Genomic DNA, 25,295 nt, shown 5'->3' with positions numbered 1-25,295 from the left:
AACATCCAAAAGTCTCTCTTTCGCGCGCCTGTCAATTAACACGTAATCCAATAACGCTCTCTGGCCATCTCTCCTACTTACAATCACATGTTTACCAGATGACGTCCTAACTTCGTCTCTTCGATGTATATCAACTGACTGTTATATTTCTCTTGTGTCTCCCCTGATGATGTGATTATTACACGAAAGTGCACTTGGGAACTTTTCGTGTTTCATTTTCCCCGTGGACTCATAGGAATATCTTGATCACGCGCAAAATTGTGATCCTTTCCAATATATATATATATATATATATATATATATATATATATATATATATATATATATATATATATATATATATATATATATAGGGTTAAAATTATTTTTTCCGAAGATTTTTGATCTTTGAAAATTCTGACTTTCATTTCTGTCCAAAACATGTAGATGCCCAAAGCGGTAATTCTGCCCCTTATAGATTACTGAACGAATTTTTCAAATAAAAATCCCGTCTAAGTTTCAGGTGTCTAATATTTAGATACCAATTATAATAGTATCACTTACAGTTTATTAACAGAAAACGTACGTTTAAGAGAAACTAATGTAACAGTATCTCGTTGCTTATGAAGTTTTTAACTCCTGTCCATCAATAATTGGTAATTCCTCATTAACTTTTTAAAATAAATTGATCAGTAGGTAAATAATTGATCTTCTTGAGGCTCTCCATTGTTGTTGGAGTTATCGGCTCACCCTCTAGGCTTTCCTTTTACATTTCGGTTTTGCCTATGAAACCACACCTTGCCTTCGTTTTGGAACAACTTTTTGTTCCAGCTCAGCCCTAGCACTTTTTTTTTTTTTTCTATCCTATCGCCTCATTACTCTCAACTTTCAGTCTTCAAATTATCTAACTCCCTTGCTCTTAAACATTTACTCATTTCCCTTTTTCATATCACTCTTGTGGCATGAGTTCTATTAATGATTTCCCCTGTGTTTCAACTCTGATCCTCTTCTATCCCAGGTACCAGGGGTCAACCTTTCGTCATGGTGTTTGACAATGTGGGGCTATAGTCCTTGCTTACTCAAATCCATTCCTTTGACTTTTCAACGTTCCTTTCTTTTTAATGTAGAGTTAGTTTCCTTTGAAATCGTTCTATTGCTCCAGTTGAGTGGAGTGACTTCCTCCTCTTATCTTGTTAATGGTGGTATCTATTAAGGTTTTGTCCAATTGCCATGGCCTTTCCCCCTCTGTAAATCACCTTTTTTCAATTTTTCATATGGTGCTAACAAATCGCAACACATTAGAATGTATAACTGCGTGTCGTAGAAGGCTACTAAGATGGGTAGGAGTTGGGGTCTGGAACTCTCCCCTTGTATTTACAATCTCAAAATGACAGAACAGATGGAGCCATGCAAGGTGTGCCCATCCTCCTTAAAGGCTCAAGCTGGGGTGTCTAAATGTATGAGGATGGAACCAAGATGAAACAAAAAAGATAGGTATAGTAATATATCTAAGGAAAGGAGCCTGGATGTTCTGGCTCTGAGTGAAACAAAGTTCAAAGGTGAAGAATGGTTTGAATGTCTCAGGGAAAAAGTTGGGGTTGGTGTGAAGGGTATGAGCTTAAGAAGGGGTAGCACAACTGATCAAGCAAGAGTTGTGGGAATGTTTGAATGTAGGCAAATGAGCTTCACTGATGTGGGGAAAAAGGAAAAAGGGTTGTGAGAGATGGATAATCATTAGTGCTTATGCACTTGACCAAGAAAAGTAAGAAGCCAATGCCTCACAACCATATAACATTGTTGAAACTACTATTCCTTCAAACATAACCATTTTTGCTCTCTCAGATAACATTTTCTCCTTCCACACATTCTTCATCACTCCCAGAACCTTCACCCCCTCCCCCACCCTGTGACTCACTTCCACTTCCATGGTTCCATTTGCTGCTAAGTCCACTCCCAGATATCTAAAACACTTCACTTCCTCCAATTTTCTCCATTTAAACTTACATTCCAATTTGCTTGTCCCTTAACCCTATTAAACCTAATAATCTTGCTCTTATTCACATTTACTCTCAACTTTCTCCTTTCACATACTTTTCCAAACTCAGTCACCAACTTCTGCAGTTCCACACTTAAATCAGCCATCAGAGCTGTATCAACAGCAAACAACAGCTGCCTCACTTCCCATTCTCTCTCATCCCCAACGGATGGCATACTCGCCTCTCTCTCCAAAACTCTTGCATTTACCTCCCTAACCACCCCATCATTAAACAAATTAAATTACCATGGGGACATCCCACACTCCTGCCATAGACCAACATTCACTGGGAACCAATCACTCTCCTCTCTTCCTACTCGTTCATATGCCTTACATCCTTGGTAAAAACCTTTCACTGCTTCTAGCAACTTACTTCCCACACCATACACTCTTAAGACCTTCCACAAAGCATCTCTATCAACCCTATCATATACATAAAATATATATGCACATTATCCCTGGGGATTGGGAAGAAATAAAACATCCCACGTAATCCCTGCATGTCGTAGAAGGCGACTAAAAGGGGAGGGAAATCCTCCCCTCTCATTCTTAATTTTCCAAAAGAAGGAACAGAGAAGGGGCCAAGTGAGGATAATCCCTCTAAGGCTTAGTCCTCTGTTTTTAACGCTACCTCGCTAATGCGGGAAATGGCGAATATGTATGAAAAAAATATATATATATGCACATGCATTCTGACCTTAAGGTGAGGTTATCAAACAACTGTTTTAAATGAGAAACTTTTTTACAGACTAGATACATTTAATGTACAATGTTATACTCCTTATTCGGTAAAATATTGATTTTCTCTCTTTGGCATGTATTCAATCCTCTGGGAAAAAGAAGAAATTCTTGGAAAACAAACACAGCTGTAATTAACAGTACACACCTTGAGTTTCATACATGTGGAAAAAAAATGTAAAATTTGTTCTGTTTACCAATAAGGCAAGTCTTTGTCAATGGGTGGCTAGCTTTAGGCAGACAGGTACCATACATAATTGTTTTTCATCACAAAATGAAAAGCAAGTAGTTACAGTTCAAATCAAAGACAGGGTAAAGTAGCTTGCTGTGCGAGTAAAAGGGCATGGGTATAGAAATGCACACTGATCACAAGACCAATCCTTAATGATCTTACCATATTCAACTGATATGATTATAGCATGAATTATCTCACCAGACATTTCCTGACACCAACTGAAAGCAAGCATACCTCACATATTTTGTACACTTACATACTTTGTATACTTGAAAATAAACATTATATATTGGTTTAAAGCTCTGAAATTCTTTTTTCAATTACATGCTATGAACATATAAAAGTTTTCCTGACTTCTTTTAACGGTTGCCATAGGTTTGGAGAAAGCTAGGGTATGACCTCACTGAAATTGAGCTTGAATGTGTTTTACATGATTTGGATGTCAATTATAATGATAAATTTCAGAGTATTGATTCTCAGTGAGAGTAGGTTGCGGTCTTAAGAAGTCCCCTTAACAAAAGATGTATTTTTAGTTAGTGCATGTAAAGATGCTGAAGGCCTCCTCAATGTGCCTAGCAATTGTTAGGCCTAACACTCAAACAACCTACCTACCAACCAAATGCATCTTCTTTATATCAAGACTGTAGCATGTCTCTACTTTTTTTCATGTATTATCACATTTAGTTCATGATTCATTTTAACATACTGAACATGGGTTGAGAATGTGTGCAAATGAACTGGGGGTCTGTGAGCATCTAATCCACTTTGATGGAACTTGAGAAAGATTTAATGATAACAGAATTATATATCTAAACATGCTCTTTAAAGCACCCAGGAAAGGTGCAAAGTTTTTCATATACCACTGACTTGCAGATACAGTCCAAAACTTCATAACTCATTCTGTTACGATCACACACAATAATCAACAGATTACTGTGCATAGTACAACTGAAGATGTTTAATTGTCATTAAACACTTTCACAAAATGAGAATGAAAGATGCAAAGCACTCCATATTTTGAACTACGGAATCATGGATGTTGAGCAATAAAAGTACTCACCTCTAAATTTTCATATCTTACAGAACACTAAGTACAATCTTGGATTTCATTTGCAGAAAAAATTCTGAAATATTAAATACTTCCAAAGTCCATGCTCATATCATAAAGAGGATTCTTTTTCAACATAATTTGACCTTAGTTTCAGTTTTACTGGTAACTGAACAGAAAAAATAAATTTATGTTGACTTACATGCATTACTGATTCCTCTTGAAAACAACTCCCTATTCATCTATGCCCCCACCCTTTTCTTAAATGTAAGAGAATTATCACTTTCTAGCACCTTAAGTAATGGACAGCAAGTGACTGCCAAGTACATTTTCAAAAAGTACTCTATTTCTTTAAAATCAATCAATATTCCATATTTTCTACCATGTTGGTAGATTCATAAGTCTATATGTAAGTGTACAAATACTGCTGTTTCAATTTACTCCCCTCAAAGGGCATTACAAATTCAATCCTGTCACACTTATTACCATCCATTCATGACAACTGTTACTTCAAACTGTACAGCATGTAATACATAACACAAAACACCTTTATGTATGAATTAATGTCACTATACCTGAAATGATTTGAAAAAAATAAAAATAGTCGACCAGATGAAGACACTGACTAAAAAATAAATCTGTCCCATCTATGCAAATTAAGAAAAAAAGAAATACATGTTGTTTATTTTTTCAAGCTATATTCAAATACACTTTAAGCACCTATGATTTGGCATATGACAGCTTTGTAAATTACTCAAATAAAATTCCTAAACTGAAAATTCAGTCAGACCTAATTCTGCTCCCCCTTTTCTTTTATCTTGTAAATAGAAACCATTGCAAAATGTCTATCAATAAATATATTAATCTATAATTGCCTGATTTATATATACAAATAACATTATCAAATGAAGCAGGTGAGGGTTAAATTTTCTGTAAGTAATTGGCCGGACAAAAACCCTCATGTCCATGAATCCTGCAGGTCCACCAACCAGATGCATCTGAAAGTAAAGGAAAACAACTGTCATCATGCAATTAATTAAACAATCAATATATCACTAATATAGAATAAAACTGATTTCAAGGATTTCTTTTACTTACCAGTTTAACTCATATGAGAGAGATTCTCTTCCCAATGGGACCAGTTTGGTCACTAAGTGATGTCTCTTGCATGCCCTTTGCAAGGCTTGTTGGACCATACAATGTTAACCCTTAAATTGTGGCCATTATTGTGTGATGATCCCTGTGAGATCAGCTGCCATCGTAATAAGAAGACATAAATGTTCCTGCCTTTGTCTATATATCTAGATGACTAATCATACCATTAGTAGCTTATAAAGATCTCTTCCTTTGCCAGGCAAGTTCTGGGAAAAATTCAGCTCTCCTCAATTCCCCTGCAACATCCACCATAGGAACTGACCAGGTCAATTGACCTCTCTGGTTGTGTGTGCAATGATCCAACAAAAAATACACTGATATTTGGGTGACTGAAGTGACACACAACCTTTTATCATATTCATCACCTAGTGAGGAAAATGACTATTATAAGATTTGTGAAGAAATAAAAGACAAATAAAGAGATTGTTGCAGCTGCAGCAGTAGGCTGCTACAGACAACTATAAATAAGTAGTGGAAGCAAACATTAACTGAGATTTTAAACAGAGATGGGAAGATTTAATTTTCAAATCTGGGAACAGTTCTGTAAAAGATGTCAGAAGACGATGGGAAAGATTAAGGGTTAAGAAGCTACAGTTACAATCAGGAATAAGGAGTAGCATCTTTCACTAGATAGACTAACCAGTTGGAAGAGTGCTAAAGTAGCAGGCTGGAGGAGCATTATCAAAATGGGTTGGGGTCACCAGTGAGATGCAAAAGGGCTCAACCTTGAGCCAGTTGCTATTCTTAGTGTATGTAAATTATGTTTCATGGACCGGAAAATTAAAAGAACATATTTCTGGATGATGCTAAGATTGTGAGAAAACTGTAGATTTTAAAAGTTCGAAAACCTGCTTTCTTCAAGATCTTGTCCTGTAAGCATGACAGATTCTCTAGGATATTCTCTAAGTCAGGTTTATTACTTCCAAACCCTCTGTGTATCTGGTGAGCAAGTGGTGGCCTTTCTCACCCATTACTCAACCACAGAAGCAGCAGCCCTCCTATTCTAGGTCTGCCTTAGGCCAATCAGAGGACCACCACAGAGATGGTATCATCAACCTATTCCTTCTGGCTGACAACAAAAAATATGCAGATTCTGGGCAGTAACAAAAAAGTGGTCACTGCTAGTACACATCAATGGTTATTAGAAAGAGGGAAGAGAAGGAAGGTCAGGGTAAGATAACCTACATACTCTCCTCTGTGGCATGTTCTATGAGCATGAAAGCAAACCAATATGAAGGAAGAGGGTTTAGAGAAAAGCTTAGTTCAAATTAAAAGGCACACAAAAGAGAGCCTGGTGGATGTGGATGTGTTGAAAGGGGCAGCTAGTGGGTTGTCTCATCCAATTTTCATGGGGGTGAGTGTGAAACTTTGTAGTGGCTACAGGAAAAGAGGTACTGATGTGGTTGGACACTGGTGGGAGTGAATGAGTATGGATAAGAGGTTAGTAAGCCTAGATTCCCAGTGAGCTTGAGTGAGGACAGGTAAACGGTGAGAGTAAATGAAAGAAAGGGAGTGGGCAAGGAGTGGAAGGAATTTAGGGACACAGTGCTTATATGTGTGGGTGAAATGTGTGGTGTGCGATGGGTGGGAAGTGGGTTCATCGAGCAAGGACAGTGAATGTTGGAATGAGGAAGTTAAGTTGCTAGAGGAAGATAAAAAGAGAGAAAATACATGTAACTGGAAGGTGTAAAAGAGAAAAAGGTAAGTGGTATAGAGGACGAAATGGGGGCTGAAAAAGAAGGTAAATGAGAGACGTTCTCATAAAGGCCTCCATGAGCATGACAAAGCTAAGGCTTCAGCCAAACTTGCACTTAGCAAAAGTGATGTTGAAAACAACATTGGGTTGTCAATGGGAAGCCTCAAAACTGTAACTTGAAAGGAGCTAACTGACCTCTTTGAAGTACGAAGACAAGTTCATTTAAGCACAAGTAGAAACATTTTCCATCACAGTGAAATGTGTAAAGTAAACCATGTATATGGAGAAAGTATTACAATCAGCAGATTACATGATGTTGTAACTGCTAGACTATGGCTAGGCTATGGGCATTATTGGTGATTTGGCCTATCTGGAGATGATAATCATGTGGTCAAAGATATGAACACAAACTAGAACACTATGCCATAGAATGTGAAAAGCCTTTTAGGGATAGATCTAAACAAATCTGTCAAGGGATGTCACAACACCTTACTGTTAATGTGATACCTGAAATCTTAGTTTGTATCCACTTTTTGTATCTAGTCAGTAAAACTTACCATATAAAACTATATATGTAATGAACTACTAAGACCCTTTGTGACTCCTGTAACCCTTTTGCGCTACCAATCTCAGGATGAGCATGGGGTGTATAATAAATTTTGCCACGATTACCTGCATAAATCAAATCAGATGGAGTGAGAGAGTATCAGCAAAGTTCAGAAGAATAAGAAAATGTTTAGGAAAGTGAATGGATGAGTGACAAGAATGAGAAGACATAAATACATCACTGAAGGAAACAGATGGGGAGGTGGTAACAGGTAAAGAGGAGACAGAGTGGGCATACCAGAGGACTGATGAATGTGTTATATGACACCACTAGATGTGGGATGTGGGGTTAGGTGATGTGACCACTAATCCTTGCTTTCTTTCCTTTTATTCATATATACCAGCCTTCTAAATCTTCTATGCAGGATTTTCTATTCTAAAATCATTGTTCTCTCATTCATTACTATTTTCTAGCAGATTTAGCTCCTCCTTCCAAAATCTTTTTCTCCTCCACCAGCACTCTCACATTTTCAATCTAACTTTCTTTCCAAGACCTTTTCACACAATTCTGCATATTTCCATGGCACACTTTAATAATGGATGCTAAACCTGCAACCATATCAATTCAAATTTGCCTTGTACTGTTTTGGATCCCCTCAGCTTTCTATTTAGCTGTGACATTATTGGTAAACCAATGGCATCTTAGCTATGTCTCTTCCTTGTACATCAACTGACTGTTCTATGTCTTCTATCTCATTCTTGTATCTCACCTGAAGATGTGATAATTACACGAAAGTGCACCTGGGAAATTACTGTTTCATTTTCCTTGCGGTTATTAGCAAATACTAGATCATGCACACCAATGTAACCTCTTGCAATAAATATACACTTCTACAAATGCCCATAATTATACTTGTTCACCATCATCCATTCTTTGGACATTCTAAAATACCTAAATGGATCTGCATATCTTGCTAAAAGCAGATGCAAGCACAATGCATAGCTACATGTATTTTCAGTGGGGACTATTTGCAGAACTGAGATCCCAAGCCCTAATCCTGTGGACTAGCAAAAAGAGATGGGATGCCTAATTCCCTGAGGCAAATCTCAATGCTCTGACAGTGGTCTTCCTTCTGAGAAATAAATCCTGAGTAACAGCTCACATTACACTATAAATTTACAACCTATCTGTCAGAATGAAGAACATTTATTCACAAGCTACTGCATAAACTATTTGAAATACTGGTCTTTCTTTTCATACTATTCGCCATTTCCCGCATTAGCGAGGTAGCGTTGAGAACAGAGGACTAGGCCCTTGAGGGAATATCCTCACCTGGGCCCCTTCTCTGTTCCCTCTTTTGGAAAATTAAAAAAAAAAAAAAAAAAAAAGTGAGAGGGGAGGATTTCCAGCCCCCCGCTCCCTCCCCTTTTAGTCACCTTCTACGACACGCAGGGAATACGTGGGAAGTATTCTTTCTCCCCTATCCCCAGGGATAAAATACTGGTATTTGTATATATATCAATTTCACCTAAAGAAGCATGAAACATACCTTCCTTCAACAACTGCATTATGTCACCTTCCTCAAACGTCAATTCATCTGTATCACGAGCATCATAACTAGAAAGAGAAATAATAGTTACAAGTTCAAAGAAAATTTTCTTCCTGTTTTTTCTACTTATACACTAATCTAGTTGAAATTCTTTTATAATATTTCAATGAAATGCATATATCTTTTTTAATAATGTTTGCCATTGCCAAAACTTTCTCTTATCCCACCATTTCTTATTCAATCAAACTCTCACACCACTTACTGTCCTTAAACATTTAATTTCCAGCATACTCCCTAAGTCCCATAATTTTCTATCAATGGTTCTTGCCTCACATCCATAAAACACCAATTGGACTACTATGCCCTTATAGACAATTACTTCTCCTACCACACACCCTTCAAAGTGCTCAGGACCTTAACCCACCCATCTACCCTGTGGCTCACTTCAGCACTCATGATTCCATCCATTGCCATGTCTACTCCCAGGTAAGTAAAACACTTCCCTTCCTGCAAGTTCTCTCCAATTCAAATCATACCCCGGCTACCCTTTGCTCTTCACTGGTAATCCTCATAATCTTGCCTTTATTTACATTTACTCATAACTTTCTCCCATCACACACTCTCTCAAACTTAGAAACCAGCTCCTGTACTCACTTGAATCTGCCAAATGCAAATAAAAACTACATTAACCCCATCCTCCCATACCTGAGAGACTACTGCAACTGTTTTCAAGACCCTCATATTCAACTCTTTCACAATCCCATCCATAAACAGATTAATCAGCAATCCTGACATCTCACACCCTACTGCAGAGCTATCTTCACCTGCAAACACTCACCCTCATCTCTTCCAACTTACACACGGTGTACTTATTTTGATAAAAGCTGAATGCATTAAATGGCAATAATCTTGGAATTTCTGTGCTTGCACATCCCTTCAAATAAAGCAATCTTACCTTCAACTTCTCCATTAACTCCATCATTGAATGTCCACAACATAAGTGAGTTTTAAGCTCTTAGCTGTTCTGATCAGGATCATAAACATAGTACAAAAAAAATATTTATTCATTTTTTTTTTCAAACTATTCGCCATTTCCCGCGTTAGCGAGGTAGCGTTAAGAACAGAGGACTGGGCCTTTGAGGGAATATCCTCACCTGGCCCCCTTCTCTGTGCCTTCTTTTGGAAAAAAAAGAGGGGAGTATTTCCAGCCCCCCCCCCAAAAAAAAAACCAAATATCTATATTCTATATTTATTCATATTTATTTTACTTTGTCGCTGTCTCCTGCATTAACGAGGTAGCGCAAGGAAACAGATGAAAGAATGGCCCAACCCACCCACATGCACATGCATATACATATACATCCACACATGCAAATATACATACCTATACATCTCAACGTATACATACATATACACACGTAGACATATACATAAATACACATGTACATAATTCATACTGTCTGCCTTTATTCATTCCCATCGCCACCCCACCACACATGATATAACCCCCCCCCGCATGTGCATGAGGTAGCGCTAGGAAAAGACAACAAAGGTCACATTCGTTCACACTCAGTCTCTATGTGTCATGTATAATGCACTGAAACCACAGCTCCCTTTCCACATTCAGGCCACACACAACTTTCCATGGTTTACCACAGATGCCTCACATGCCCTGGTTCAATCCACTGACAGCATGTTGACCCCGGTATACAACATCGTTCCAATTCACTCTATTCCTTGCATGCCTTTCACCCTCCTGCATGTTCAGGCCCCGATCACTCAAAATCTTTTTCACTCCATCTTTCCACCTCCAATTTGGTCTCCCACTTCTCCTTGTTCCCTCCATCTCTGACACATACATCCTCTTAGTCAATCTTTCCTCACTCATTCGCTCCATGTGACCAAACCATTTCAAAACACCCTCTCCTGCTCTCTCAACCACACTCTTTTTATTACCACACATCTCTCTTACCCTATTATTACTTTCTCAATCAAATCACCTCACACCACATATTGTCCTCAAACATCTCATTTCCAGCACAACCACACTCTTCTGCACAACTCTTTCTATAGCCTACGCCTCGCAACCATATAACATTGTTGGAACCACTATTCCTTCAAACATAACCATTTTTGCTTTCTGAGATAAAATATCAATGTGAATAAAATGTTCAGCCAAAACCCATTACTAATTTTTTCAGCTTGACTCCTTTCAAAATCTCATCACCATGTAGATTTTCCAATACTCTTCACAATGTACTACTATAAACATGAACTATGAAGAAAATTACTGCAACTGAAATCTACACCTTGTTTTCACAAAGAATACATTGTAAAAGGCAAATAAAAGTAATCAAACTTACCTATACAATGCCATGACTTGAGGTATTTTTGGCTTTAACAGTTTTGCTGGAGGAGGCACAGGTGGCCGTCTGGGACCTGAATGACTAGAATGTGGATTACTTCCAGCTCCAATAGTGGGCTGGTTAGGAGGTGCAGGATCAGGAGGAGGTGGAGGAGGCTGCACTTGAGGAATATTACTGTTTAGCTGAGGTAATCTAAAGGGAGGATTTTCAGTGAACTGTGGGTGCCTAATTGAAGAATTAAACGGTGAACGTGTATGACTATGACTGCCACCTCTTCCCATATTAACAGGAGACCCTTGCATGACTGGGGGTAAAGGTGCTGGTCCAACTGGTCTTGGTGGTATAAAACCTCTTTGGATAGGTTTTGCAGGCCTGGGAATTTGTTGTACATTTTTCAATGGTTGTCTTATACTAAGTTTTCCAGTACGTAAAGAGCCATGCCAGTTCTTGGTTTCAGCAAGTGCTCTCACTTTGCCAGCCAAGACTATCACATCTGGGGTAATCACTCGGTGTAAACCAGGCCCTGCAGAAAATTTAGTTTGTTGTATCAATTGGTTTAAAGACTTTCAGTTTATGAATAATTTTTCATTCAAATTTGCCATTTCTAACAACTACGAGGAGAGAATGAGATATAGAACTGTCAGTTGATGTACAAGGAAGAGACATAGCTAAGAGGAAATTGGTATACAAGCGTCACCGGATGGTGTTGTTCAGGTCTAGCAACATACTTGTCATGAATCTAATTACGTGGACAAGAAAGGACACTGTTTACAAATTTTGCCTACAATAAAGTTATCCAATTTGTAGAGACCCTCACTAATAATAATGTTACAGTTCTTTGTGTATTCACTAACAGACGATTCAATGATATTTCTTATGGTGAAGGATTTACAGTTAATAACTGAATTGGCATTACTCAAGTCAATACAATAGATATAATTCTTAACATGATCAAACAAAGGATTTGATTCTTGTTCTGTTCTTATACTATAATCATGTTGCTTAAGTCTAACACAAAGATCCTTACCAGTCTGCCCAAAATAAAACACATTATATACATATTCACTATTTCCTGCATTAGCAAGGTTGCATTAAGAACAGATGACTGAGCCTAAGAGGGAAAATCTTCACCTGGCCCCCTTCTCTGTTCCTTCATCTGAATCAAAGAACCATGAGATCCCCATAGAAAAGTCTTCCAATCAACAATATTTTGCAATAAAGTCTACCATCAATTAAGAAACAGAGTCACTATGAGTTGTAAAGTTCTTATCATATGTCAAAAAGTGGTGCAGAAGTGATGTTCTAAAGTTGTGATTCACATATACAGTTCTCTAATTATACATAAAATTGCCAAACATTATCAAAAAAGAGTGAGCCTTTTAGCTGATAAGAAATCAATCAAAGCATTACACTACAAGTGAAATTTTATTTTTTCAACCATTCAGATACAGGTGAATGAAAGAATGGTGAATGTTGGCAGTGGTGCCTGGTTTACCTCCCATTGAAAAAAAAAAAAAAAAAATCACCATGTGCTAATATCAAAAAGTCACAGGCTTTACAGCTTATCAAAGAAGTAATGGCTATTCTAGAAAAGGATACTTCTGAAGCTATTCACAATTCCCAATTTTCTAGGTGTATGGTTCATTGCCAACCACCACTACACCTAAATCCATTTCTCTGAGGTCCTAAAGAATGTAACTAGATGTTATAAATGGGTTCCTATGGGAAAATGGGTTTCTATAAAGTAATTTTTCTTATAGTTGCATTTGTCAGGAACACAACTGTGTTACTCAAACCCCTATCCCCACATAAAACTACCTTCTTAAAGGAATAAAAGATCATGAGCTAACCTCATCTCAAAGAGCATATAATGAAAGCCACTGTAACAATACAAGGATTTTCAAATCAAGTACACTGTAAATGGAAGTCACCACAAAAACATATGGCAAGAATATGGGGAAACTCTTTGTATAATACTAATTTAGCTAATGACTGTACTACAAAACAAACATTTTACTAAGAAAAGTAAAAGCAGTGAACTTGTAAATAGTGACAGTACTGTACCTGCATATATGACACCATCCTTAGAAGATAAAAAGTAAATAAAAAATGAGTATCTGATTGAATAAGATAATACTTACAGTCATTTAAAGAAATCAAAATAAATAAAATAATATGAGATAAGTCAAAGCATCATAAAACATCAATCAACAGGACAAAAATCACTGCAAAGTGACACGGGGACAGGTGCTCAAAGGAATATATGAAAAAGAACTCAAAACCAAAGATTCAGATGGTAAACAAAACACACTGAGAAGGACACATTTATAATCATATTCAGATTAAGATAAAATATGTTTTGTGGTAAGAAAAACATCTTTCTGTATTAGGAAAGTGTATGAACCAGAGATAAATGCCTCAGCCCTGTCTAGGACTAAGATAGCACAGACTTCAATCAAAGAGTATTTAATTTGGGCTCCCTAATGTGAAGGTTATTTTTCAAAGAAAAAAAAGGCCAAGAGGAGTTCACTAATCATATGTAAACTGAATCCCAGTAGCAATAGTAGTTTGTTGGCAGCCATCGACCAAAGAGGTATATTACCTGCACTACCTGCCTGGGTAGTGGGAGAGTCAGTGACAGCTGTGGAGTCAGCCAGCACTTCAGTGATTGTCAAACTGCACTCCTTTGACCCAGGTAACTGTCTTTTCTTTCTGCCTTACCCACACATGGACTAGTGGCATTCTGTCCACAAACATACAATCTTTTTTTGTCACAGATAACACTTAATAACACTTAACTCACAGTAGATTTCTCTGTAGAGTGCTAAGCACTACCGCTGCCTTTTGGCAAAAAGGTAGGAGCAATAGATGAAAGTAATATGGAGATAGGAACAGTGGGCAGGAGCAGTGAGTAGAAACATTAGGTAGATGCAGTAGGAAGGAACATTAGCTAGAGTTGCCCTCTGCCAGTGGCCTGTTCAGGGTAAGGCAATAAAGGCTATGAAGCAGCACTGGACTTCATGTCATGGAGACTTTTCCCATGGCCATCCCTTAACAATCTCAACCAAAACTTAACTCTGGAACAGTGGAAAGAAACCTCATTCTGTATACATACAGGTGGAGTGGTTTCCTAGGCAGATTCTATGTATGAGGAGTGGTTAAAGGTTTTATGTTTTAACAACATACTCAATGGTTTTATGTTTTAACCACATACTCAATGTCAGGGTGAATGACAAGAGGGTCAGCATAAGTTTTATGGATGATTTTCTATCAGTTTTTCATAGTTCTCCTGTTTAAGGGTCTTTCATTCATAGCTATTTTTTGAGCAAGTATTTGTGAGTATGTTAGTTTGCTCTTTGGGAAAGAGGATATTGCTGCTTTGAGCTACTAAAGCTAAGGTGTCACCACACAACCCTGTAACTTCCAACAGCTAAAAAGAGTTATACAAAAACTGTGCCATCTGGCAGGAACCTTAAGCAAGCAGCTGGAAAGTCAGCCTCTGATTAAATGGGGTGAATTTTTCCACAATTCTGGTGATCATGCTATCAAAACTTAGAGGTATCTGTTTGAAAGTGATACTCAATAAGCTTAGCTCTGGCAGGCCCAGGTTCTAATTCTTGCACCTCACAAGTGCTACAAAGAAGAGATGCCAAGTTTCAAAAACACCTATTAGGTAATTAAAACTTACTTGATGTACTAGGTAACCCATGAGCAATTCTGACAGTCAAGGTAGAGCCTACAGAAGAAAACAGTGGTTCATCTGTGGATCCATCCGTAAACACGACCTTCCTGATGCCACCACCACCCCATCTTGTTTTCTTGACATGGTAGTCAAAACTGAAAAAGGACATTTGTAAAAATCTTTGCATTTCATCCAAAGAAAATACCATAAAAGCAACTCATCCGAAGAAAATACCATAAAAGCAACTCATCCAAAGAAAATACCATAAAAGCAATTCATCCATGTGTGATGCTGCTTTCCAGTGAGACAAAAAAGATTAAAGAAGGAATACCTATTCAAGAACTTGAAATATAATTTCTATACCAAAAGAGAATATTGCATGTGTTAGCCCCTTTCAATCCTTTTGGTATTACGTAAACCTTCATAATCTTTAATGAGAAGCACTTGGTAATGGAAAACACAAAGACCCTTAAATTCCCAGGAAAATCTATGAACAAAAAAAATCCATCCTTTGATTATACGGAAATTGAAAAAAATCACTCACACTGGTACTTATCTATTGCAATGTCAGTGACTTTCCCACTGCATGAAATCAATGAGGGGATTTACATTCTTAATTCTTACTGGAAACTTAAGGGTCTCTACGATGAATTTTTGTTTGTTTAATGAGTTAGAAATTGCAGCATAAGTGATTCACCTACCCTCTTAAACATAGGAGGCCAGAAGAAAACATACTTGCCTCATTCATTCAATATAGCTAAAGAAAGAAAAAGACAAACCAACTTCCCAAACATTCATTTCCTAAAATCCATTCTATAAAAGCTCTAAAATGGTAAAACAACTGTTGGGTTGTTACAACTTTCACCAAGCTCATCTTAGGTTATAAATGACAATCAAAAGTAATAAAATGAAAATAAAGAGTGAGTGCTCAAATTACAGAGGTATAAGTTTGTTGAGTATTCCTGGTAAATTATATGGGAGGGTATTGAGTGAGAGGGTGAAGGCATGTACAGAGCATCAGATTGGGGAAGAGCAGTGTGGTTTCAGAAGTGGTAGAGGATGTGTGGATCAGGTGTTTGCTTTGAAGAATGTATGTGAGAAATACTTAGAAAAGCAAATGGATTTGTATGTAGCATTTATGGATCTGGAGAAGGCATATGATAGAGTTGATAGAGATGCTCTGTGGAAGGTACTAAGAATATATGGTGTGGGAGGAAAGTTGTTAGAAGCAGTGAAAAGTTTTTATCGAGGATGTAAGGCATGTGTACGTGTAGGAAGAGAGGAAAGTGATTGGTTCTCAGTGAATGTAGGTTTGCGGCAGGGGTGTGTGATGTCTCCATGGTTGTTTAATTTGTTTATGGATGGGGTTGTTAGGGAGGTAAATGCAAGAGTTTTGGAAAGAGGGGCAAGTATGAAGTCTGTTGGGGATGAGAGAGCTTGGGAAGTGAGTCAGTTGTTGTTCGCTGATGATACAGCGCTGGTGGCTGATTCATGTGAGAAACTGCAGAAGCTGGTGACTGAGTTTGGTAAAGTGTGTGGAAGAAGAAAGTTAAGAGTAAATGTGAATAAGAGCAAGGTTATTAGGTACAGTAGGGTTGAGGGTCAAGTCAATTGGGAGGTGAGTTTAAATGGAGAAAAACTGGAGGAAGTGAAGTGTTTTAGATATCTGGGAGTGGATCTGGCAGCAGATGGAACCATGGAAGCGGAAGTGGATCATAGGGTGGGGGAGGGGGCGAAAATTCTGGGGGCCTTGAAGAATGTGTGGAAGTCGAGAACATTATCTCGGAAAGCAAAAATGGGTATGTTTGAAGGAATAGTGGTTCCAACAATGTTGTATGGTTGCGAGGCGTGGGCTATGGATAGAGTTGTGCGCAGGAGGATGGATGTGCTGGAAATGAGATGTTTGAGGACAATGTGTGGTGTGAGGTGGTTTGATCGAGTGAGTAACGTAAGGGTAAGAGAGATGTGTGGAAATAAAAAGAGCGTGGTTGAGAGAGCAGAAGAGGGTGTTTTGAAGTGGTTTGGGCACATGGAGAGAATGAGTGAGGAAAGATTGACCAAGAGGATATATGTGTCGGAGGTGGAGGGAACGAGGAGAAGAGGGAGACCAAATTGGAGGTGGAAAGATGGAGTGAAAAAGATTTTGTGTGATCGGGGCCTGAACATGCAGGAGGGTGAAAGGAGGGCAAACTGTGTCTGTAATCATACATCTTTTTTAACTGTTTGTAACTATACACCTTTTTAATTATTTCAAATATTGTACTGTACAAGGAGGGAGATCTAAATTGTAGGGTCTTATCTCTTGAACTTTCTCTGCTATCATACAACTTTTTTAAACTTCTGAATGCTGTCCACATTCAGAATTTCATAGTTCTGTTTCTTCCATTCATCGGCCATTCTTATACAAAAAAAAGTACTTTTTTATATCTTTTCTAAGAAGCTGCTTGTGTAATGTCAAGTTACAGCCTCTGCTTGTTTTATCCTTGCATATATCAAAGAAGTGTTGACTGCTGACTTTATCAAATTGGTTAATAAATCAAAGACTGATCAGATCATGCCTCATCCTTCTCTCTTCCACAGAAGGCAAAATTAAAGCCTCTATCTTTTCCCTGTAACTCGGCTCTCTTTAATTTGGTGCCACTTTTAGACCCCTCATCTAGACCCTTGCTATTATCTACTTTCTGCTTTTTTAGGGCAGTGACCAAACTTGAGAAACACATCCTAAGTTCTGGCCTAATGTAGGATCTGAATAGCTTGCCAAATATTTCCTAATCTATATACTTGGATGTATTTCAATACTTGCAAGCAGATATTTTGTCTCCACTATTGTTCTTCTAAGTCAGGATAATGTCTATCTCCAAGTCCCTCTCACACAACAATTCATGCAGTCTATTTTCAGCTACATAAAATTCACATTAAGGCCTTATCTCACTGTGTCCAACCCTGGTTAATTTGCTTTTACTTGGGTTGAATTTCATCAACAATGTATCACACCAACTTTGTGGCTAGTCTAAGACCCCCTGAAAGTTGATGGATTCCTCCTCACTTCTTATCTTCCTCTCTATGTGTATGAGTAATTACCTTTTTGAAATTACTTATTTGTACATTGTAAGAATAAGAATTCTATGCTCTTGGGGCCATATCACATGTACTGTCTGTGCCATCACAGAGATTTTTAAATCTTTCTAAACTGCCAACACTCACCATCTTCTTACTTAGACCATTCAACCATCCACCACCCTTAAAACAAATTATCTTTTTCTATACTTCAGAGCTAACTTCTTGCTCAGCTTTTGATCCTGCCATCTGGCCCTCCCACCTCCCTTCACACACCCCTACCTTTCCCAGACACCTTGTTAACCTTTCTCCTTCCCTCCTCAAACACATAACTACTGCTTCAGCCACAATGTTGATTCTCACCCTCTTCACACACACTCCTATTATTCCTAACCTCCTACACAGTTGTCTCACTCCCCTCCTCCTCCTACACAGACATTGCTACTTTTTTCCACCACACTGTCTCCTTCCTCCCTCCCCCGCACAAAAAATTTCTACTGTTCTCTATGACATTGTCACCTTGCTCCCTCCTTCTCATGTGAATGGCAACAATTATGAATGAGATGCCATGACTAGTATTTCTTAGGTTAGTTTTTTAAGGTACATCAATAATGTTTTGCAAATGTATTGGCTATAAATAGAAAAATTGTTCATAAAAGAAGATTAAAATGTAGAGTTCCTAAACAAAATTCATGCTCATTACAGCTAAAACTACCACAGTAAAATGCAACAGGAATTTTACAAGGTTTCTTGAGAATAATGAAAGAGTAAATTTTTTTTTTTTTTTTTTTTTTTGCCGCTGTCTCCCGCATTTGCGAGGTAGCGCTAGGAAACAGATGAAAGAAATGGCCCAACCCACCCCCATACACATGTATATACATACGTCCACACACGCAAATATACATACCTACACAGCTTTCCATGGTTTACCCCAGACGCTTCACATGCCTTGATTCAATCCACTGACAGCACGTCAACCCCGGTATACCACATCGCTCCAATTCACTCTATTCCTTGCCCTCCTTTCACCCTCCTGCATGTTCAGGCCCCGATCACACAAAATCTTTTTCACTCCATCTTTCCACCTCCAATTTGGTCTCCCTCTTCTCCTTGTTCCCTCCACCTCCGACACGTATATCCTCTTGGTCAATCTTTCCTCACTCATTCTCTCCATGTGACCAAACCATTTCAAAACACCCTCTTCTGCTCTCTCAACCACGCTCTTTTTATTTCCACACATCTCTCTTACCCTTACGTTACTTACTCGATCAAACCACCTCACACCACACATTGTCCTCAAACATCTCATTTCCAGCACATCCATCCTCCTGCGCACAACTTAATCCATAGTCCACGCCTCGCAACCATACAACATTGTTGGAACCACTATTCCTTCAAACATACCCATTTTTGCTTTCCGAGATAATGTTCTCGACTTCCACACATTCTTCAAGGCTCCCAGAATTTTCGCCCCGTCCCCCACCCTATGATCCACTTCCGCTTCCATGGTTCCATCCGCTGCCAGATCCACTCCCAGTTATCTAAAACACTTCACTTCCTCCAGTTTTTCTCCATTCAAACTCACATCCCAATTGACTTGACCCTCAACCCTACTGTACCTAATAACCTTGCTCTTATTCACATTTACTCTTAACTTTCTTCTTTCACACACTTTACCAAACTCAGTCACCAGCTTCTGCAGTTTCTCACATGAATCAGCCACCCGCGCTGTATCATCAGCGAACAACGACTGACTCACTTCCCAAGCTCTCTCATCCCCAACAGACTTCATACTTGCCCCTCTTTCCAAAACTCTTGCATTCACCTCCCTAACAACCCCATCCATAAACAAATTAAACAACCATGGAGACATCACACACCCCTGCCGCAAACCTACATTCACTGAGAACCAATCACTTTCCTCTCTTCCTACACGTACACATGCCTTACATCCTCGATAAAAACTTTTCACTGCTTCTAACAACTTGCCTCCCACACCATATATTCTTAATACCTTCCACAGAGCATCTCTATCAACTCTATCATATGCCTTCTCCAGATCCATAAATGCTACATACAAATCCATTTGCTTTTCTAAGTATTTCTAAAATATGGGTAAGTATACTTTACTGCTCATTTACATCTGCTTTACATAAGGGAATCATGAGGTTACTGGGTCACTTATGCAAGAGATGATCAGCAAATAGAGTTCCTCAGCAAAATTTATAATTACTTGAACTAGATCCAAAACAATAGGACAAAGACTTACATATGTTTGATTGTTGATGGAGAATGAAGAAAAAGTCAAATGTTGGAAAAAGAACATAAAGAAAAAAAATTTCAAAATCCTACCTTTCTTACATTATGTTACTGAAAGTTGTAAAAAAAAGGGGAAGGGATGATACTTTATACACATTAAGATCATAAATACCATGTAAAATGAACTCACCTGTTGATAAAATTTAAAGGAAGTTCCCTGTTGCATTGTTCTTTTAGTTTACGGTTAAGAACTAACAAGAATTCTGTCTTAAACTCAATTTCCAACAGGGTTTCATGGTCATTTCGAACATGAAGCAAAACAAGGTTATCTTGAAAGGTTGATAAGGTTGCCTGGAAGAACAAGAAAGCACATTAAAATTGTGAATTCAGAGTATCAAAATGAAACCGTAACCATATCTGTCCTCATCACCTACATCACATCTCAGTATCTACTGAAAAGTGGTGATTTAGCTTTCTCTCAAAGCACAACTACTAACAGCTTACCTCTGCTCATTCATTCATGCTGCATCATTTTATTGGCTGCTAGGAAATCACTTCTGCATAGGTTTGAATCCTGGTTAACTGACTGAACCAGGGCATGTCAAACATCTGGGGTAAACAATGGAAAGATTGCGGGGCCTGAATGTGGATAGAGACTGAGTGTGAACGAATGTGGCCTTTTTTTGTCTGTTTTCCTGACACTACCTCACTGACACAGAGAGTGGCAATGCTGTTTCCAGTGGAGTGGTGTGATGCCGGTAATGGACGAAGGCAAGCAAGTAAGAAATACAAGATGGGGAGAGTTTCCTGACCCCTTTTACAATATGCAGAGAATCCCTGGGAAGTATTCTTTCTCCCTTAACCCCAGGGATAATCTTAACCAATCTTCACGAATATTCATAGTAAAATTCTATGTGCGTTTGATAAGAGAACATTCAATGACATTTCTCCTAGTCAAGGAGTCACGGTTTAAAACTGAATTAGCATTACTCAAATCAGTACAATACTTATAATCTTAAAACATGATTAAATAAAGCATGTGAATCTTGTTCTGTTCTTATAATATATTCATGTTGCTTAAGTCTAACAGAGAGATCCTTACTAGTTTACCCTACAGAAATCACATTACAGCTTTTACAAGATAACAAGTAAACACAGCCGCAAAATTTTCTGGCAAGTTTGTGATTAAAATATTCTAAATAGTTCTGTTATTGCTTATATTCATTATTACTCAGCTCAACATAAGAGAATTAAACAAGCATCATTCCAGTCATCATTACGTATTTGCAGACTAGATTTTACTGATGAAGAGTTTGAGAAGATATATTCAATTGGATCCAAACTACAGTATTCTAGACTTTTCTTGATAAACATCTTGAGTTGGCAAAATGATTCTCTATATTCAATCCCTAACCTTCCATTCATAACATTAATGATATAGCCTCGAGTAGGGCATTCAGTTGCCCATATGTCTCAGCTTAAAAAAAAAAATTCAAAGGAGTGTTTGTTAGGAATGACAAACACTCCTTTCTATGTTTAGTATTTCGTTCCCTTCAATCACTTTCTGTTCTCTTCTCTGGAAAATCAGCTTTCATTATTCAATACAGAGAACAGCATATCTAAATTCTAATTTCCCACCTATGAATTACTTCCTTATGGACATCTTTCCTACCTATCTCTTACAGGCCCACTTTAAACCATCTTTCCATCAAAATCATCAACACTTGCACTCAACTGAATAATCTTTCCACAAAATTTACATTCACATTTTGCATCTATTCCTTGGTAAAATGGTGTAATCAATGCTCTGCTACCATTCCACTGTGGCACATGTTAGATGGAAGCTTGATTAGCATGTCTCATCCTCCTCTAATATCTGTCATGTTACATGATCTGCCCCTAAAAGTCTTAACATATCACATCTGTACCACCACCATCCTAATCCACACATTTGCAGTCCCTATCTACATTTCCTCGTCTAAAAATAATCAAAATTCAAATTTGCTATACATTACATATCTGTCCCAGAAAAGGAGAGAGAGAGAGAGAGAGAGAGAGAGAGAGAGAGAGAGAGAGAGAGAGAGAGAGAGAGAGAGAGAGAGAGAGATTCTCTGATGTCCTTTAAGAGAATACTGAGTTCTGTTATTTACATAAAGCATTTACGGAATTCACACCAGTATCCTAAAACTTATTCTCTTACCAATCATTAACAAAAGCTTATTACTAAAAATCCTTTAACTTGAGCAAGCAACACTTTCATAAACTTATTCAACTCAACAGTCAAGAGAAATTTTCAAATAAAAATTGTACCTGCACGACATTTTCTAGTTCAATCTTCCTCTTGATCACATCAACAACTTTCCCCTTCTCAGGACCTTTCTTGATCTGCATCCGGCCAATCAAATAAACATGCGATCTTGTTAAAATCAAGTCACGTTTGGATTTTCGAAACCTCCGGTCAAATTTATCAACTGTTTGTGCAAACACAACCTGTCAAGGAGAAGCCAAACAGTTAAAAATTACAGGGATGCAGTGATGGCATGTACAAGAGATGCATGCGGCATGCAAAAGGTGGAGGTTAGGCTGATTAGAAAGGGTAGTAAAAGTTGGAAGTAAAGCTGCTCATGAAAGAGAAGAGGCATCTGGGTGGCACTTACAGGGAAGGAGTGCATATGATTGGGAGAAGGATATAAAGAAAACTCAGCAGGAGGTCAAGAGGATGATGCAAGGGTTGGAAAAGAAGGAAAATGATAGGGTAAGAGAGTATCAGTAAACTTCAGGGAGGATCAAAAGATGTTGTGGAAGGAGGTAAATAATGTGCGAAAGACACGAGAACAAATGGGAACAAGGTGACGAAGGAAAAAGGGGAAAGGATAACAGGCAGTAATGAAGTTAAAGTGGAGATGGAGTGAGTATTTTGAAGGACTGTTAAATGTGTTTAATGACAGAGTGGCAGATGTAGTGTGTTTTGGTTGAAGTGGTAGAGGATGTGTGGATCAGGTGTTTGCTTTGAAGAATGTATGTGAGAAATACTTAGAAAAGCAAATGGATTTGTTATGTAGCATTTATGGATCTGGAGAAGGCATATGATAGAGTTGATAGAGATGCTCTGTGGAAGGTATTAAGAATACATGGTGTGGGAGGTAAGTTGTTAGAAGTGAAAAGTTTTTATCAAGGATGTAAGGCATGTGTACGTGTAGGAAGAGAGGAAAGTGATTGGTTCTCAGTGAATGTTGGTTTGCGGCAGGGGTGCGTGATGTCTCCATGGTTGTTTAATTTGTTTATGGATGGGGTTCTTAGGGAGGTGAATGCAAGAGTTTTGGAAAGAGGGGCAAGTATGAAGTCTGTTGGGGATGAGAGAGCTTGGGAAGTGAGTCAGTTGTTCGCTGATGATACAGCGCTGGTGGCTGATTCATGTGAGAAACTGTAGAAACTGGTGACTGAGTTTGGTAAAGTGTGTGGAAGAAGAAAGTTAAGAGTAAATGTGAATAAGAGCAAGGTTATTAGGTACAGTAGGGTTGAGGGTCAAGTCAATTGGGAGGTGAGTTTGGAGAAAAACTGGAGGAAGTGAAGTGTTTTAGATATCTGGGAGTGGATTGGCAGCGGATGGAACCATGGAAGCGGAAGTGGATCATAGGGTGGGGGAGGGGGCGAAAATTCTGGGGGCCTTGAAGAATGTGTGGAAGTCGAGAACATTATCTCGGAAAGCAAAAATGGGTATGTTTGAAGGAATAGTGTTCCAACAATGTTGTATGGTTGCGAGGCGTGGGCTATGGATAGAGTTGTGCGCAGGAGGATGGATGTGCTGGAAATGAGATGTTTGAGGACAATGTGTGGTGTGAGGTGGTTTGATCGAGTAAGTAATGAAAGGGTAAGAGAGATGTGTGGAAATAAAAAGAGCGTGGTTGAGAGAGCAGAAGAGGGTGTTTTGAAATGGTTTGGTCACATGGAGAGAATGAGTGAGGAAAGATTGACCAAGAGGATATATGTGTCGGAGGTGGAGGGAACGAGGAGAAGAGGGAGACCAAATTGGAGGTGGAAAGATGGAGTGAAAAAGATTTTGTGTGATCGGGGCCTGAACATGCAGGAGGGTGAAAGGAGGGCAAGGAATAGAGTGAATTGGAGCGATGTGGTATACCGGGGTTGACGTGCTGTCAGTGGATTGAATCAAGGCATGTGAAGCGTCTTGGGTAAAACCATGGAAAGCTGTGTAGGTATGTATATTTGCATGTGTGGACGTATGTATATACATGTGTATGGGGGTGGGTTGGGCCATTTCTTTCGTCTGTTTCCTTGCGCTACCTCGCAAACGCGGGAGACAGCGACCAAAGCAAAAAAAAAAAAAATATATATATATATTTGTTTATGGATGGGGTTGTTAGGGAGGTGAATGCAAGAGTTTTGGAAAGAGGGGCAAGTATGAAGTCTGTTGGGGATGAGAGAGCTTGGGAAGTGAGTCAGTTGTTGTTCGCTGATGATACAGCGCTGGTGGCTGATTCATGTGAGAAACTGCAGAAGCTGGTGACTGAGTTTGGTAAAGTGTGTGAAAGAAGAAAGTTAAGAGTAAATGTGAATAAGAGCAAGGTTATTAGGTACAGTAGGGTTGAGGGTCAAGTCAATTGGGAGGTGAGTTTGAATGGAGAAAAACTGGAGGAAGTGAAGTGTTTTAGATATCTGGGAGTGGATCTGGCAGCGGATGGAAACATGGAAGCGGAAGTGGATCATAGGGTGGGGGAGGGGGCGAAAATTCTGGGGGCCTTGAAGAATGTGTGGAAGTCGAGAACATTATCTCGGAAAGCAAAAATGGGTATGTTTGAAGGAATAGTGGTTCCAACAATGTTGTATGGTTGCGAGGCGTGGGCTATGGATAGAGTTGTGCGCAGGAGGATGGATGTGCTGGAAATGAGATGTTTGAGGACAATATGTGGTGTGAGGTGGTTTGATCGAGT

The 25,295-nt window shown here is 38.6% G+C and overlaps 1 protein-coding gene across 8 annotated transcripts in view; it reads right to left on the bottom strand.

Annotated features, from left to right (window-relative positions):
- Positions 1 to 2,737: 2,737 nt before the first annotated feature.
- The window catches only part of LOC139748286 (unconventional myosin-Ie-like), a 146,799-nt gene continuing 124,241 nt past the window's right edge, over positions 2,738 to 25,295 (bottom strand). For 7 of the 8 annotated variants that reach the window (XM_071661263.1, XM_071661267.1, XM_071661261.1 and 4 more), the window contains 6 exons: positions 22,657 to 22,836; positions 20,537 to 20,697; positions 15,037 to 15,185; positions 11,346 to 11,871; positions 8,983 to 9,050; positions 2,738 to 5,033 (listed from right to left, as the gene is read on the bottom strand). In XM_071661263.1, coding sequence (XP_071517364.1) covers positions 4,957 to 5,033; positions 8,983 to 9,050; positions 11,346 to 11,871; positions 15,037 to 15,185; positions 20,537 to 20,697; positions 22,657 to 22,836 — 1,161 coding nt within the window. In that variant the 3' untranslated portion in view covers positions 2,738 to 4,956. Of the gene's footprint in view, positions 5,034 to 8,982; positions 9,051 to 11,345; positions 11,872 to 13,330; positions 13,432 to 15,036; positions 15,186 to 20,536; positions 20,698 to 22,656; positions 22,837 to 25,295 lie in introns of those variants that run through there. The other variant, XM_071661269.1, reaches the window with a different exon arrangement.

This window comes from Panulirus ornatus, chromosome 73, assembly GCF_036320965.1.
Source record: "Panulirus ornatus isolate Po-2019 chromosome 73, ASM3632096v1, whole genome shotgun sequence".
In the NCBI taxonomy this organism is placed as follows: Eukaryota; Metazoa; Arthropoda; class Malacostraca; order Decapoda; family Palinuridae; genus Panulirus; species Panulirus ornatus.
Note: the sequence above shows the minus strand (reverse complement) of the source record. Positions and strands in the feature narration are given on the sequence as shown.